Source organism: Pteropus alecto, unplaced genomic scaffold (assembly GCF_000325575.1).
Source record: "Pteropus alecto unplaced genomic scaffold, ASM32557v1 scaffold166, whole genome shotgun sequence".
NCBI classification, from domain to species: Eukaryota; Metazoa; Chordata; class Mammalia; order Chiroptera; family Pteropodidae; genus Pteropus; species Pteropus alecto.
In genome coordinates this window covers 2508235-2520868 of record NW_006439757.1, presented here as the reverse complement: position 1 = coordinate 2520868, position 12634 = coordinate 2508235, and the positions used below count along the sequence as shown (strand labels likewise).

General features: G+C 37.1%; 1 protein-coding gene across 2 annotated transcripts in view; it reads right to left on the bottom strand.

The window, feature by feature from the left end:
* Positions 1–10059, bottom strand: part of RBM46 (RNA binding motif protein 46) — a 35981-nt gene extending 25922 nt beyond the window's left edge. The window contains exons 1-2 of one of the 2 annotated variants that reach the window (XM_006916982.1): positions 9900–10059; positions 622–783 (exon numbers count right to left, since the gene is read on the bottom strand). In XM_006916982.1, coding sequence (XP_006917044.1) covers positions 622–772 — 151 coding nt within the window. In that variant the 5' untranslated portion in view covers positions 773–783; positions 9900–10059. The remainder of the gene's footprint in view (positions 1–621; positions 784–9899) is intronic. The other variant, XM_006916983.1, reaches the window with a different exon arrangement.
* Between the last annotated feature and the right edge of the window lie 2575 nt (positions 10060–12634).

Genomic DNA, 12634 nt, shown 5'->3' with positions numbered 1-12634 from the left:
AATGAGTCTTGAGGATATATCAGGAAGTAAAAAATGCAAGTATTTTATACGGTAGAACAACTCAGAGCATGCAGGCCTGTGTGACTAACATGTACTTGAGGGAGGAGTAAAGTGGTAGGTAATGTGGCCATTCATGTAGCTAGAGGCCAAGATTTCATTTTTAAGTCTGACAGAAAGTTAACTGGAGGGTTTGAGCAAAGAAGTGGCCTTGGCTACTGGTAGAAAAAGAAAACATTATATCGGATTTGCATCTAGTATAGACACCATTCCTCTACTCACTGCTCTTTCAAATTCCTCCCAAAACCACCTCCTCTCTAATAATAGCTAGAGTACCCTTTTCCCCATTGACCCAATCCTGACTTCTTTCTAAACCCAACCCAATCTCTTTCTCAACTGCTTCTTAAACCAAGAGCGGAAGTGAAAAATGTAAGGGTAAAACATGCATAACATTATAAAACCTACCTCTTTTCCCTAACAAGTAAAAATGATTGTTAAGGTCTTAAATCAGTTACAATGAAAAGAGCTACTGTTTGGGATACTTGTGCAGATACACACATAATGGAAATGACCACATTAAAGATTCAGGTTTGGTTTTTTTTTTTAACATAAAGAAACCCACACCTGGAGGAGGACCACCAAATTTTCTTTGTCCATTTTCTTGAACCATGTTGTAACCAGTCTTTTCCATCAAAGCAAGTAATGCTGCTTCATTCTGAGTACCAGTTCGGACTTTACTGCATCCATTTGTTCCGTCTATATTTTCTTCATTCATGGTTGCAGTCCCTAAAACAAAGTATACAGACAGTGTTTACGACATGGAGCACCAGGCAACTATGAAGTATTTCTTTTGGTTGCAAGAAATCAAGGATAGTTGTGGCTGCTACATTTGATGATCACTGCAGTCCTGCACCAAAATTCTTCTCTAGAGTGGAGGCTGGAAACTTCTTTTAATGTCACTTATCAAGAAAGCAGTACCTTTACAAGGCCTAAGCTACAAAAAAGGGAGGCAAAGGTGGAAAAGAGAACAACATAAGGAGCAACAAAAACAAGAGTGGGAAAACAGAAGTGAACGAGAGTTAGAAAAAAGAAAGCAGGAGTAAGGAAATAAATACACTGCTGTTGATGAATATATGACCACTGTCGATCTATACAGCCCAAGGTTTAAGTTATTTTATGGTATAGGCCAACTGGGTTTTTCTGTGCCTTTACTTGTCCAGTAAATGTACCCTATGCCGATACCACTCATGTTGTCAGGAATCCTCACGAGCTCCACCAGTTATCAGAAATTGAACAGACATCTGGAATAAGAAAACAGAGCTCCTATCTACTAGAAGCTACTAGAGAGAGCAGGGATCACGACCGCCTGTCCTCTAGGCAGAAACAGGAGCTACTGTGATTTCCTACTAGCAGCAGCTTAAGAAACTAACATCAATGGATGGAAAGAAGCTAGGGAAGAGAAGCTAAGGTCTATGTTGGCCATTGTATATAAAAATGTTTTTAATTTTTTTAAGTGAACTAAATTACCACATCCTCCAGTTGTCAAAAAGATTACACCGATCCTAAAGATCAATACTTTGATTTATTTTCTTAGTTTTATGTCTCTCTCTCATTTGACATTACCATAAACAAATACAAAAATTAAAATCCACAGTATGGGGGGAAATACATTAGAAGAGCTATTTGGGCTTTAAACAGAAATTTTCTAATTATAAATGAAAATCAAATCACTGTAGCAAGGCATTTTAAACAGCATGAAATTTTCAGCCACAGCACCTCAATTTCAGACTTAGCTCTGCCACTCCGTAGCTGTGCAACCTTGGACAAGTTATTCAGTTTCTTTACACCGAGTCTTCTCATTTGTACAATGAGAACACCAACATAGTTCATCACAAGGCTGCTGTTAGGATTAAATGAGGCAATGTATTTAAAAGGCTTGCTGAAATTACAAAAGGTTAAATCAAGGTTCATTTGAAAAATACTGGAGACCCGTAAATCTTAACTGTTCATGCAGCCACACTGTTGGCACAGGCAGCAGGTTTTGCTGGGGTTTTTTTGTGTTGTTTTTTTTTTTTGAGAAACATTCATTTCTCAAAGGTGGAGGGTTTAGTATGATGTGGAAGACACATACCTAGGGAAGAGTATCAGTATCTCTAAGGTAGATAAAAAGTGTGAGTAGAGAGGACATTACCAAAGGATCACTGCACTAGAGTAAGTAAAACTGTCACTGCAGTTATACTCACTTGTTCTTACTATATAGCACAGTGGCTCTGGTGCCAGACTCCTAGATTCAAGTCCTTTCTTTTCGTTTACTAGCTATATAACTTTGGATAAATTACATAGCCCCTCTGTACCTCAATTTCCTCATCTGTAAAATACAGATAATCATGTTGCCTATCTCATAGTTTTTTATGAATATTAAATCAGTTAATTGTTGTTAAAAAATAAAAAACAAAAACCTCTAGGACTCATTTTTTGGTCCTGAACCCAAATACTAATTTTATGCAAATATTGGAATCTTTCAAATGATTAAACACCTGCAAATAAGTATAGTTTAGAATCCAGATATTCAATTTATTTTTACACTAATTTATTTCAGAACAAAACTGTAACATTAGACAAAAATAGGCTGAGAATACAATCATTAAAGGTTCAGTTTACTTAGAAGACCTATTATAAATGCCAGGGAATTTCTACACATTATCTCTAGTCTCTACAATGACTAGAAGGGAGTCTCAATCTTGCTAAAACAAAATTATTATTTCTACATATGAAAAAGACTGAAGCTAAGAAAGATAAATTATCCAAGATCACAGAGCCAGAAAGTGGCACAGACAGAATTCAAACCCAGGTCTGCTTGATCTTAAACATTCCCCTCCCCACCATCAAGAAAATGCTTTTGATATACCTTTTAGTACTTTTAACTCAAGGAACAAAGAAACCTCCAAATTGACTTTTATGCAAATGGCATATTCAGAAATTATAAGCTGATAATAGTTCAAATTAGATGACCTCTAAAGTCTTTCCTAGTTTTAAGATAAGTGAATTTTGCTCAGTGACAATCAATATAGCTACAAACACATTCGTATCATACCACACACACGATCTGTTTACAGTCTTTAAAGCTCCTTCTAAGTTATTACGTTGCATCCAATGAATTAATTCTGAAGAAAACAATGCACACATATAGTTTCTACCTGCCATCTACCTCCTTTCCTTAATCTCTGAAGCCTGGTTTTCTTTATGAAGCTAAGATTCATTTATCAAACTGCATAACAAATATAAGTATTGAGAACGAGATGTTCAATAGGCATCCTGAATGCAATATATCCAAAACTAAATGTCATTTTATCTTCCAAACCTATCCTTCCAGTTTTACCATATCTCCATCAATTTATCCATTCAACCAATAAATGGTACAACACACTCCCTTCTCTAAACTTTCACAACCAGAAACCTGGGAGTTAACCCAGAATCCTTCCTTTGACTCACAGCTAATCAGTCACAAAGACCTGCATATTTTACCTTCTAATTATCTCTTGAAATCAATCTTTTCCAATCCATCCCCACAGCCTGTTCTCAATTATTTCTTACTTGAATTAGTACTATGTTCCTAACTGTTCCAGGTTTTAGTCTCATCTCTTTCTAATGAAATCTCCACAATGTAATCAAAGTGATATAAAATACATACCTGATTATCTTAAGCTTCTACAAATCAGAACTAAGGGATAAAAATGAGCAAATTTATTTTATTTTTCTTTAATTCTTAGAATCCAGAAGGCTCTTCTAATACATAAACAAAAAACCTTAAAGGAAAATATTACTAGATTATTTTTACTACATAAATATTAGCTTTTGGAAAGCAAAAAAAAAAAAAATCACAAAACTAAGACAGAAAATTACAAACAGGGAAAAATGATCTGCAATACACATAATAAAAAGCTACTTTCCTAAAAATAAAGAGTAGCATGGTATCATAATTCAGAGCAAACTCAGGCACCAAATGACTGCTTACGTGTGAATCCTGGTTCTTCCCCTTACTAGCTGTGACTTTGGGCAAATTTGGCTTCAGTCTATTTGTCTGTAAAACGTGGATAATAGTTTCTATCTCATAGCATTGTTGTCAGGATTAAGCATAAACGATTTAAAACAGCATTTTGCATGAGTACTATAAATGTATTATCTAATTAATATACAATAAAATAACATTAATTTCTGATAAAATAATATTGTCTAATAAATTAATAAAAGAGTAAGGAAAATACAAACTGCAGACCAGGGACTTAAAACTCAAATTCGTTCATTTGTTCAACAAGGGTTTATTAAGCACCAACTATGTGCCAGGAACTATTATATCTGAGATACATCAATAAATAAAAGATCAAAAATCCTCCCTATATACCTTATACTCTAATGGGAAAAACAAATGATAATAAAATAATAATATATGTTAAAAGGTAACAGTAGGGGGAAAGAGAACAAGAATAGAGCACAAGAGGGGAGGAGGTTGGCAGGAAAAGAAAGGGTGCAATTTTAAATAGAATAACCAGTATAGGCCTCACTGTGAAGGGAACATTGGAGCAAAGAATTAGGGAACCTATCCATGCAGTTATTGGAGAAGAGTATTTCACACAAATGGAAAGATGAGGACAAAAGGCCCAAAAATGAAAGTGTGCATGGCACATATAAGGAATAGCAAGGGAACCAATACGGTAAAACCAGGGAATAGTAAAAGGTGAAGTCAGCGAGGTAACAAGCTGCCACGTCACACAAACCTTGAAAGTCAGGTAATGAAGGACTTTAGCTTTTATTCTGAGTTAAATGAGGAGCCCCTGTAGATTCTGAGCACTGGAGTTATAAGGTCTTCCATTTTAAAAGGATCATCTAACTATTGTGTTGAGAAGTCAATATAAGAGCAAAGATGGAAGCAGAGAGACCAATTAGAAGACTAAAACTAAAATTCAGGTGAGAGATGATGGTGGCATGGACCAGAGATATTCAAGAGGAGGGGAAAAGAAGTCTCTGATAAGAGCTATATTTGAAGGTATACCCAAGAGGGTTTTCTCACATGTTGGATATGGATCATGAGATAAATAGAATAAGTCAGAAATAAGACCAAAGTTTTGGCCTGAGCCATGAGAAGCAGAGAGGTGAGGAAGGCTGAGAGAGAACAGATTTTAGGGGTAAAGATCAGAGTTCATTTTGGACACGTTCACTCTGAGTATCCACAAAATGACCAACTCAGATGCCTACAAGGCCTTAGCAAGAAACCTTAAATGAGTGGAAAGGCCAAGTACAAGACTGTAAGATGTTCTATGGCCTGTGCTTAACCAAAGTCAATGTACAATCTGAAAAGGGCAGTGGTTACTCAAGTCTAGCAAACAGTTACCATAAAGAAATCCAGTTTTTCCAGTTATGCCAAATTTTCCAATTTTACAACAGAAGCCAGAACTCTGATTTTTATGTGAAATCTCTCGATTTTTAAAATTTGAGAGCCAAAGAGCTGCATTTACATACTAAAACTGTACAGCTACATAAATGTCATTTCCATTTATATGTTCAGATATTCACAGGCATAAAAATGGCATAACTAAAAAGCAATCTGGTGAAAAACCATGTTCGAATTTAGTCCAGGGTATATTTTAGTTCCACATCCCAATTCAAAAACGTAAGTCGAATTCTCACAATTGAGTTCAATACTATATACATTTACTGCTGTTTTCTATATCCAAGTCACTTTACTTGATTTTTAGTAATATCAATGTCCCTAACAGACAAAAACTACAACCACAGGGACATAGTGCCTGAGACAGAGAGTGCTTCAATATATCTACTTAGCAGAGACAGCTGTACAAGGTTGGAAAGGGCTGCCACAGGAGGTAGCTTTCTGCCAAATGGAAGTATTCAAACATGGGCTTGACATGCAGTAGAGAGTCAAGCAAAGGGTGTACTGCTGGACAACGTGGCCTTTAACAACCCTTCCAAACTGTAGTACAGAGAGTTTAACCATAGACCCTGCCTTAAAAGGATTTACAATCCAGGAAATATTAATATCATCATCATCATCATCCAGTTAGGTGCCTTCTGTGTTTTAAGCTTGCATTCTAAAGAGCAATATCTCTACAAGACGTCCATTGTCCTTTGAAAACAGAGTATTGCAAAAGTCAAAAAAAAAAAAAAAACCTAAAAATTAATCCAATTATAAATACAATAACAAAAACTGTACAGACCAAACAAAACACCTGCAAACTTGCTATGGTTTAAACTCTGGGTCACATGAGGGCAGAAATTCCCATCTGCCCAACCCAGCCCTGCAATTACCTTACAGATACACATTTTGGGTTGATTCATGTCTCTAATGTTGTATTTTTAAAGATATTATCTAGGGTCTCGTGTTGAAATAAGTCAGTCCCCACATTAAAGACTCTTATTAGAGAATGACCAGAACATATGCCAGACTTAGTACATGTAAAGAAATCTCAACCAACATATTACAAAAACTTGAAATCATAGAAGAATAAAACACACTGGAGGGTCACCAATCCCATTCTCTCTTTGGAAAAGAATGTGTTCTTGCCTTAAAACCTTGAAAACAAAGGTAACATATACACATATCTAATTCACAAATAAGAAAGTTTAAAAACATCAACTTTAACACCATACTTAATTTAACCAAAATACATTTCTAAAAGAGCCAGAATTCAAGAACCTCAACCAGATAATTAGAAACCAAATCTTAGAGTGGCATACAGTATCTTTATATTCATTCTAAAATATTCCAGAATTAATCTGAGAATTACCAAAATTCCAAGGAAGCACAGCAACCCTATACTTCATGACAAAGCTGACATACCAACTGAAGCTTTCAGGCTCGAGTAGTCCTTTGACATTTGCAGCTGTGGATTCACATTCCAAAGTGTTCTACAAACTTTTTTCCTTACCCTGCTGACCCAAGGAATCTGAGTAAGGGAAGGAGGGCCCTGAGCAAGAGAATGACACAAATGGTTGGTGCAAAAAAGACTTGGTAGGGTAGATTAAAAACTGTTGTACCATCTATGAACTCCAACTTTCACAGCTAAATTTTTCCTAAACTTCAGACTTTCAAAGATCCCTTTCCAGATGAGTTCAAAAGTAAAAGAAGAAAGAAAAGAAAACCTATAAAGCTGTAAGACAGAAGGCCAAGATAACACAGCTAATCACAGGACAGATATTCAAGCAGCAATCTGAATCAAGCTTTAGCTTTAAATGCTAACTACATCTTCTTTAATTTTAAGCATCTTAAGTTAACAAAAATAGAAATTTCAAATTTGTACTGCCTTCCAAAATAGAAACTATATTATGAAAAAAGACAGGTATAGTTTTAGCAAAATATAAATGAAAATTAATCATTTATCTAAAGGAATGTGTCAACTCATTCAAACTACTTCAATTGAAACGTCATTTCTGAATTACTACAAAAATTTATGAATTTGTAAAAATGAACACAAGTTTTACTGTGATTTTTAAAAACTGAATGTAATAGTGAAAAAAATAATTTTTAAGGTATCAAAATGCTTTTATAGAAAGCACATTAGATCTTTATGGCATTCCTTAAATTACATGGTATTAAATTCCAGACTTGTTAGTTTAGTTGTTATTGAGTGTGGTACACTTAGACCATGGTTGCCAGGTCAATGGAGATTTTTTTAGTGACAACACATTTTAGTGACAGACTGCACTATAGCAACATGGCTAGCAAATTTAAATAATTAGTCAAAGTGTATTGATATATAAGTCTAACATTTCAAATTAAAAGGTATAGAAAGATGAGTTCAATTCCATTTTTAAATTTTATTAAAGAATAAGAGCACATTTTTATTCCTATAAGTTAAATACAGAATGTATAAAAAGCTTTAGTACTAGATGTTTCACAACCTCTAGTAATACTGTGGAGGGCAGGTTTAAATTTAAAAAGATTTAAAAACTGAACTATTTAAAAAATAATTATAACTAAGAACTTTCTAAATATTGCTTTGAAGACAAAAGTGTAATGCTCTTTGAACTTAGGATAAAAATATCTACAATAGAACCAAAATTCTTGTACAATACGACAAAATATTACACTACTATTCCTTAAAGTCTTCTACAATTTGTCATCTGAAATGTTAAAATTTGAACATAGAAATCATATTTTCTTCCCTCTTTTTCTTGCTTTGGAAACGGTCAAGTAGGAAAATGAGAAACAACACGCGGCAGTAATATGAAAATCTGGGCAGATTTTACATCAATCATTTGATTTCTATTCACAAACCTTCCTTAAACCGACATGTCTAAGTTTCCTAACAAACATTACACCATTGAAAATACGAAGCTTTAGTTCATAAATTAGGCAGATTCTTATGAATAATTCTTACCTCATAATATATCCAGTTATATACATGTTTATATTTCAAGTGTTTTATGTACTATAATCTTTGGCAATAATGTTCAAGTCCAATACTTCACCTTCTTACGTGAAAATTAGCAATTAAAGCAGTGCCTTAAGCCGAAACGAAGGCGACACTAATATTTGGTACTAATAGTCATCTTCATGTCTATAATGGCACATAGTTGCAAAGAAACTAATTTTAAAATAGAATGTTTTAAATGCGAACCCTGGAAAGGAATCTGTCATTAGAGCCCATAAGGAGCTTTAACTTTGAAAGGCTCCAAAGAAAAGTTTGTCAGTCTTCTAATTATTTAAGCAAAATTCTACCGACATGCGAATATGTTATATCCCGGTTCCTGTTCTAACTCCATCCTCGAACACAAAATGAGATAAATTTGTAAGATAAGCCGTCTTAAAAAGCTCCTGCTAATATCCCCTAAATTATTTTAGCCTTATTAGAATGACCATATATAAAGACTATAGTTTCAAGAATGTAAGAGAGAGCTTAAAGAGACTTCAACATTAGCTAAACTAAATTCACATAACCGGTGCCCAAATAAATCGAGGGGCTTCTCAAGGATCTCAGAATTAATATCATGCCAGGATTAAATCGGAGGTCCTCTGACGCCTGGTTCCGTGCTCTCTCCATTAACCCAAAGAAAATATTTTACGAATTAGTAATTAAAACTGTCTGATGTTAGCAAATAAAGATGGTACTGCTGCCTGTTTTACCGTCCATGGCTGCCAGCCGCGTGTCACGGGTGAAAGGTGGTCAGTTATCTTTCCCGCAGACCCGCAGCCTTCCAACGTTCAAAACCCAACACACAAGAGAACACTAGGGGTAGAAACAGGAAGAGAGTCAAAGGCAGAGGAAAGTTCCAGGCTCATCCCCAGTTAGAACTCAGTGAAAACCACGACGTGATTGCCAAATCTCACCCAGCTATCGGGACCCCCTGGGCGTTGTCTCAAAGCCTCTAGAAGGAACGCGTGGGTGCCCACAACGGCCGTCCTGCTGAGAGGTAAGGCGGGTGGCCTGACCTGCGGTGGTCGACGGAGGGGAGGGTTAGGAGAAGAACATGGAGGGCAGCAGGTGGAAAGCGGCCGGAAGGCGGCGGGGAAGGGCGGAAATAAGGGGGAGAGAGGGCAGGGCCCCGTGGGGCGGAAGGAGCGGCCAACGGCCCCGACGAGACGGGGCGCTGGGGGGCCAGACGGCTGGGACCACGCGCTGGGAGGGCTGACAGCTGGAGCTGTCCGAGCAAAAGATGCCCCGTGGGGCTGGGAAGCCGTGCCTGTGACAGTTGCCATCCCGCTGCTCGACGGGACAGGGGCACCGGGAGGGCGAAGCCCGCAGACACCGCCTCCAGCGGGGCGTGGGTCCTCACTACGTATTTGGCGTGAGAGTGAGTAGGACAAGACTTTTTGCGGCCTGGAGGCAGGGTCTCCAGACATTACCAGCGCTTTGGCAGCGGCCCCGCAATCCCCATCCCCTCCTCACCCCTTCGGGTCTTCCAATGTTAGTCCTAAATCCCTGGGACCAACGACTACAAACTGCCGCCACCGTTTCGGGGACCAGTCGGTCGGAGCGGTGGTCGCCGCAGGGGGAGGGGAGCACACCGGGGGAGCTCGCGCGGTCCTCGCGCCTAGACTCAGCTCCCAGCGGGCGCCGCGCGCGGTGGCCTAAGCAGCCCCACGCGGAGTGGCGCTTAGACCAATCAGTGACCTCTGGGGAGGAGCGAGGGGGGGTGGGCGGGACCATGGTTTAAATCCAAAGAAGTTTCTTGGAAGGGGAGTAAAAGTGGTGGAGTGACAGATACTTTAGCCAATTAGGGCGAGGAAAACGAGTTTTGGGGACCTACGCATGGAGTGATACTAAAAGATTCTGCGTGTTTTTTTTAAGGCGTTTAAAAACAAAGGTTGTGATATTAATTTTCCTATTTCTGTTACTTAGGGGGAAATACAGATGATTGTAAAGGTTCTTGTCTCGTTTGATGGAGTTTTCAAGTTTTAAATTGCTCCTTTGACCCAAAACAGCCATATATAGTAACTGTGGATCTTTTGGAATAAAAACTCGGGCAAGGTGGGGGAATAAGGCTAAAAGGCTGATTTGCAAATAGGACTAGACATATAAAGTGTAGCGGTTTAAATGCCTAGATGAGCTGAATCAGGCAACCAATAATAGGCCTGACTCTACCTTCATTCAGTTTGGGGAGGGATTTCGCAGTGCCTAAGCTGAACAACCAGGTTCTATGCTTGTCTAAAAGTAACTTTCACGGATATGGTTGTGTGGCATACTACACGTATAGCCAGAATTTTGCTTCCTTTAAAGATAGAACTCAGGATTAAATGGCAGACAAAGACAAAGATACTTTAGGAGTCAGCTGTAGACTCATAGACTTACTTACAGAATATTAGAACTAGAAAGAACATACCTAGATCATGTAGCTTCTCCTTTACCAAATGAGGAATTTAATGCCCAGAATAATCTACTGGGTTACACAGTAACATAGGCCCCCTAATTCCCAATCTCAAGGTGCTTTCTTCCACAATAACTCGTGATTTCTGTTTGTTGTCTCCATATGTTCAAGGCACTAATGAATGTCTTTTTTTTTTTTAACATACTCTAACAATGAAGAATTAGCAAAGACTTTGAAGTCAGACGGATATGGGCTTAAATCCCTACCTTACCATTTTGTGGTTGTGACACCTTGAGCAAATTACTTAACTTCTCTGAGCCCCAGTTTAAAATGGAGATCATGAGGATTAAATGATAATGTTAACAAATAACGAGTACTTATTCTGTGCCAGAAACAACTCTAAGGGATTTTTACATCTTAGTTCATTTCATTGTCACAGTAACTTTGGCAAAGGTACTAGTCGCATGTAGCCCCATGTTGCAGATGGAGAAACTGAGACAGAGAACTTAAGTAGTTTGCTCAAGGTCATGCAGCAAGTCAGTAGCTCCAGTTTGGCTCTGAAACTTGCAGGTGTAACCGCTGTGCCATACTGTCTCAAAATGTGTCCAGAAACGAGTGGCATGATGATACCCAATGCACACATGAAGCTCAATAAGTATTCTTTTTCTAAACTCTCTGCCCTTCAGTCAGTGAATATCATATCATTTATATAAGCTGCATTAATTCAAAATAAAGCAGAGGAAAAAAACCTAGAATATACTAATAGAATATACTTAGCTTTTTTTAAACATGTCATTTTTCTACCTTGAAAACTACAAGGATGATGATTGTTCTATCGTATTATTATTTGTGCTTTCTCATTTATTCTCCCAGAAAAGATTTCACACATTTTCATTTTCAGGTTGGTGTCTTCTTAATTCCCAGTAATTAAATTAAATACACGTTTAAAGTTAAACTAGTGGAAATTATGGTAGACATATTAATCTGAAAAGTTCAAATAAACATTTTTTTAGGAGTTACTGTAGTATCATTAAAACGTCACTAGGTGGAGATGTTATCTTCTGAGGTGCAAAAGATGTTCCTGGAAGTAGCCTGAATACTTTTTTTACACTTCCAGTTTTCTTTTTACCTCCCCACGCTCACCTCACACCCAATATAAAGAAAACCAGGTAAACAAAGGCTTCTCAAGAGGCATCAGAGCCAGGCCATAGAACCTTGCTTTAGAAAGACAGTATTATTTAAAGACCCTTCCAGAACTTAACATTTATGTCCTTTCAGTCAGATTTCTTCTGAATCGTTTATCATCTATAGTCTATAAATAGATGTATTTTTCAAATACTAGGAAAACTTTATTATCTACATGTAAAATTAAAGGAATAGCCTTAAACCTTACTTCTCAAGGCTCCTAGAAAAGAGGATCTAAAATACTTATACCAACTAGAATTCTTTTTCAGGAATAAATCCCTAGTTAGGGTTTGTTATGTTTATTTGCGAGTTTATGGGAAATGGTGACCCAAATGAATATGATCCCCTATTTATACAGTTGACACTTGAACAACATGAGTTTGAACTGCATAGACCCACTTCTATGCGGAATTTTTTCAATAAATAACTATATTTTCCTTATGAATTTCTTAACATTTTTTTCTTTAACTTCATTGTAATAATACAGTATATAATATACATAACATACAAAATATGTGTTAATCACCTGTTTATGTTATTGGTAAAGTTTCTTTCCAGTCAACAGTAGGCTATTAGTAGTTAAAGTTTTGGGGGACTCGAAGGTTATATACAGATTTTTGACTATGCGAGG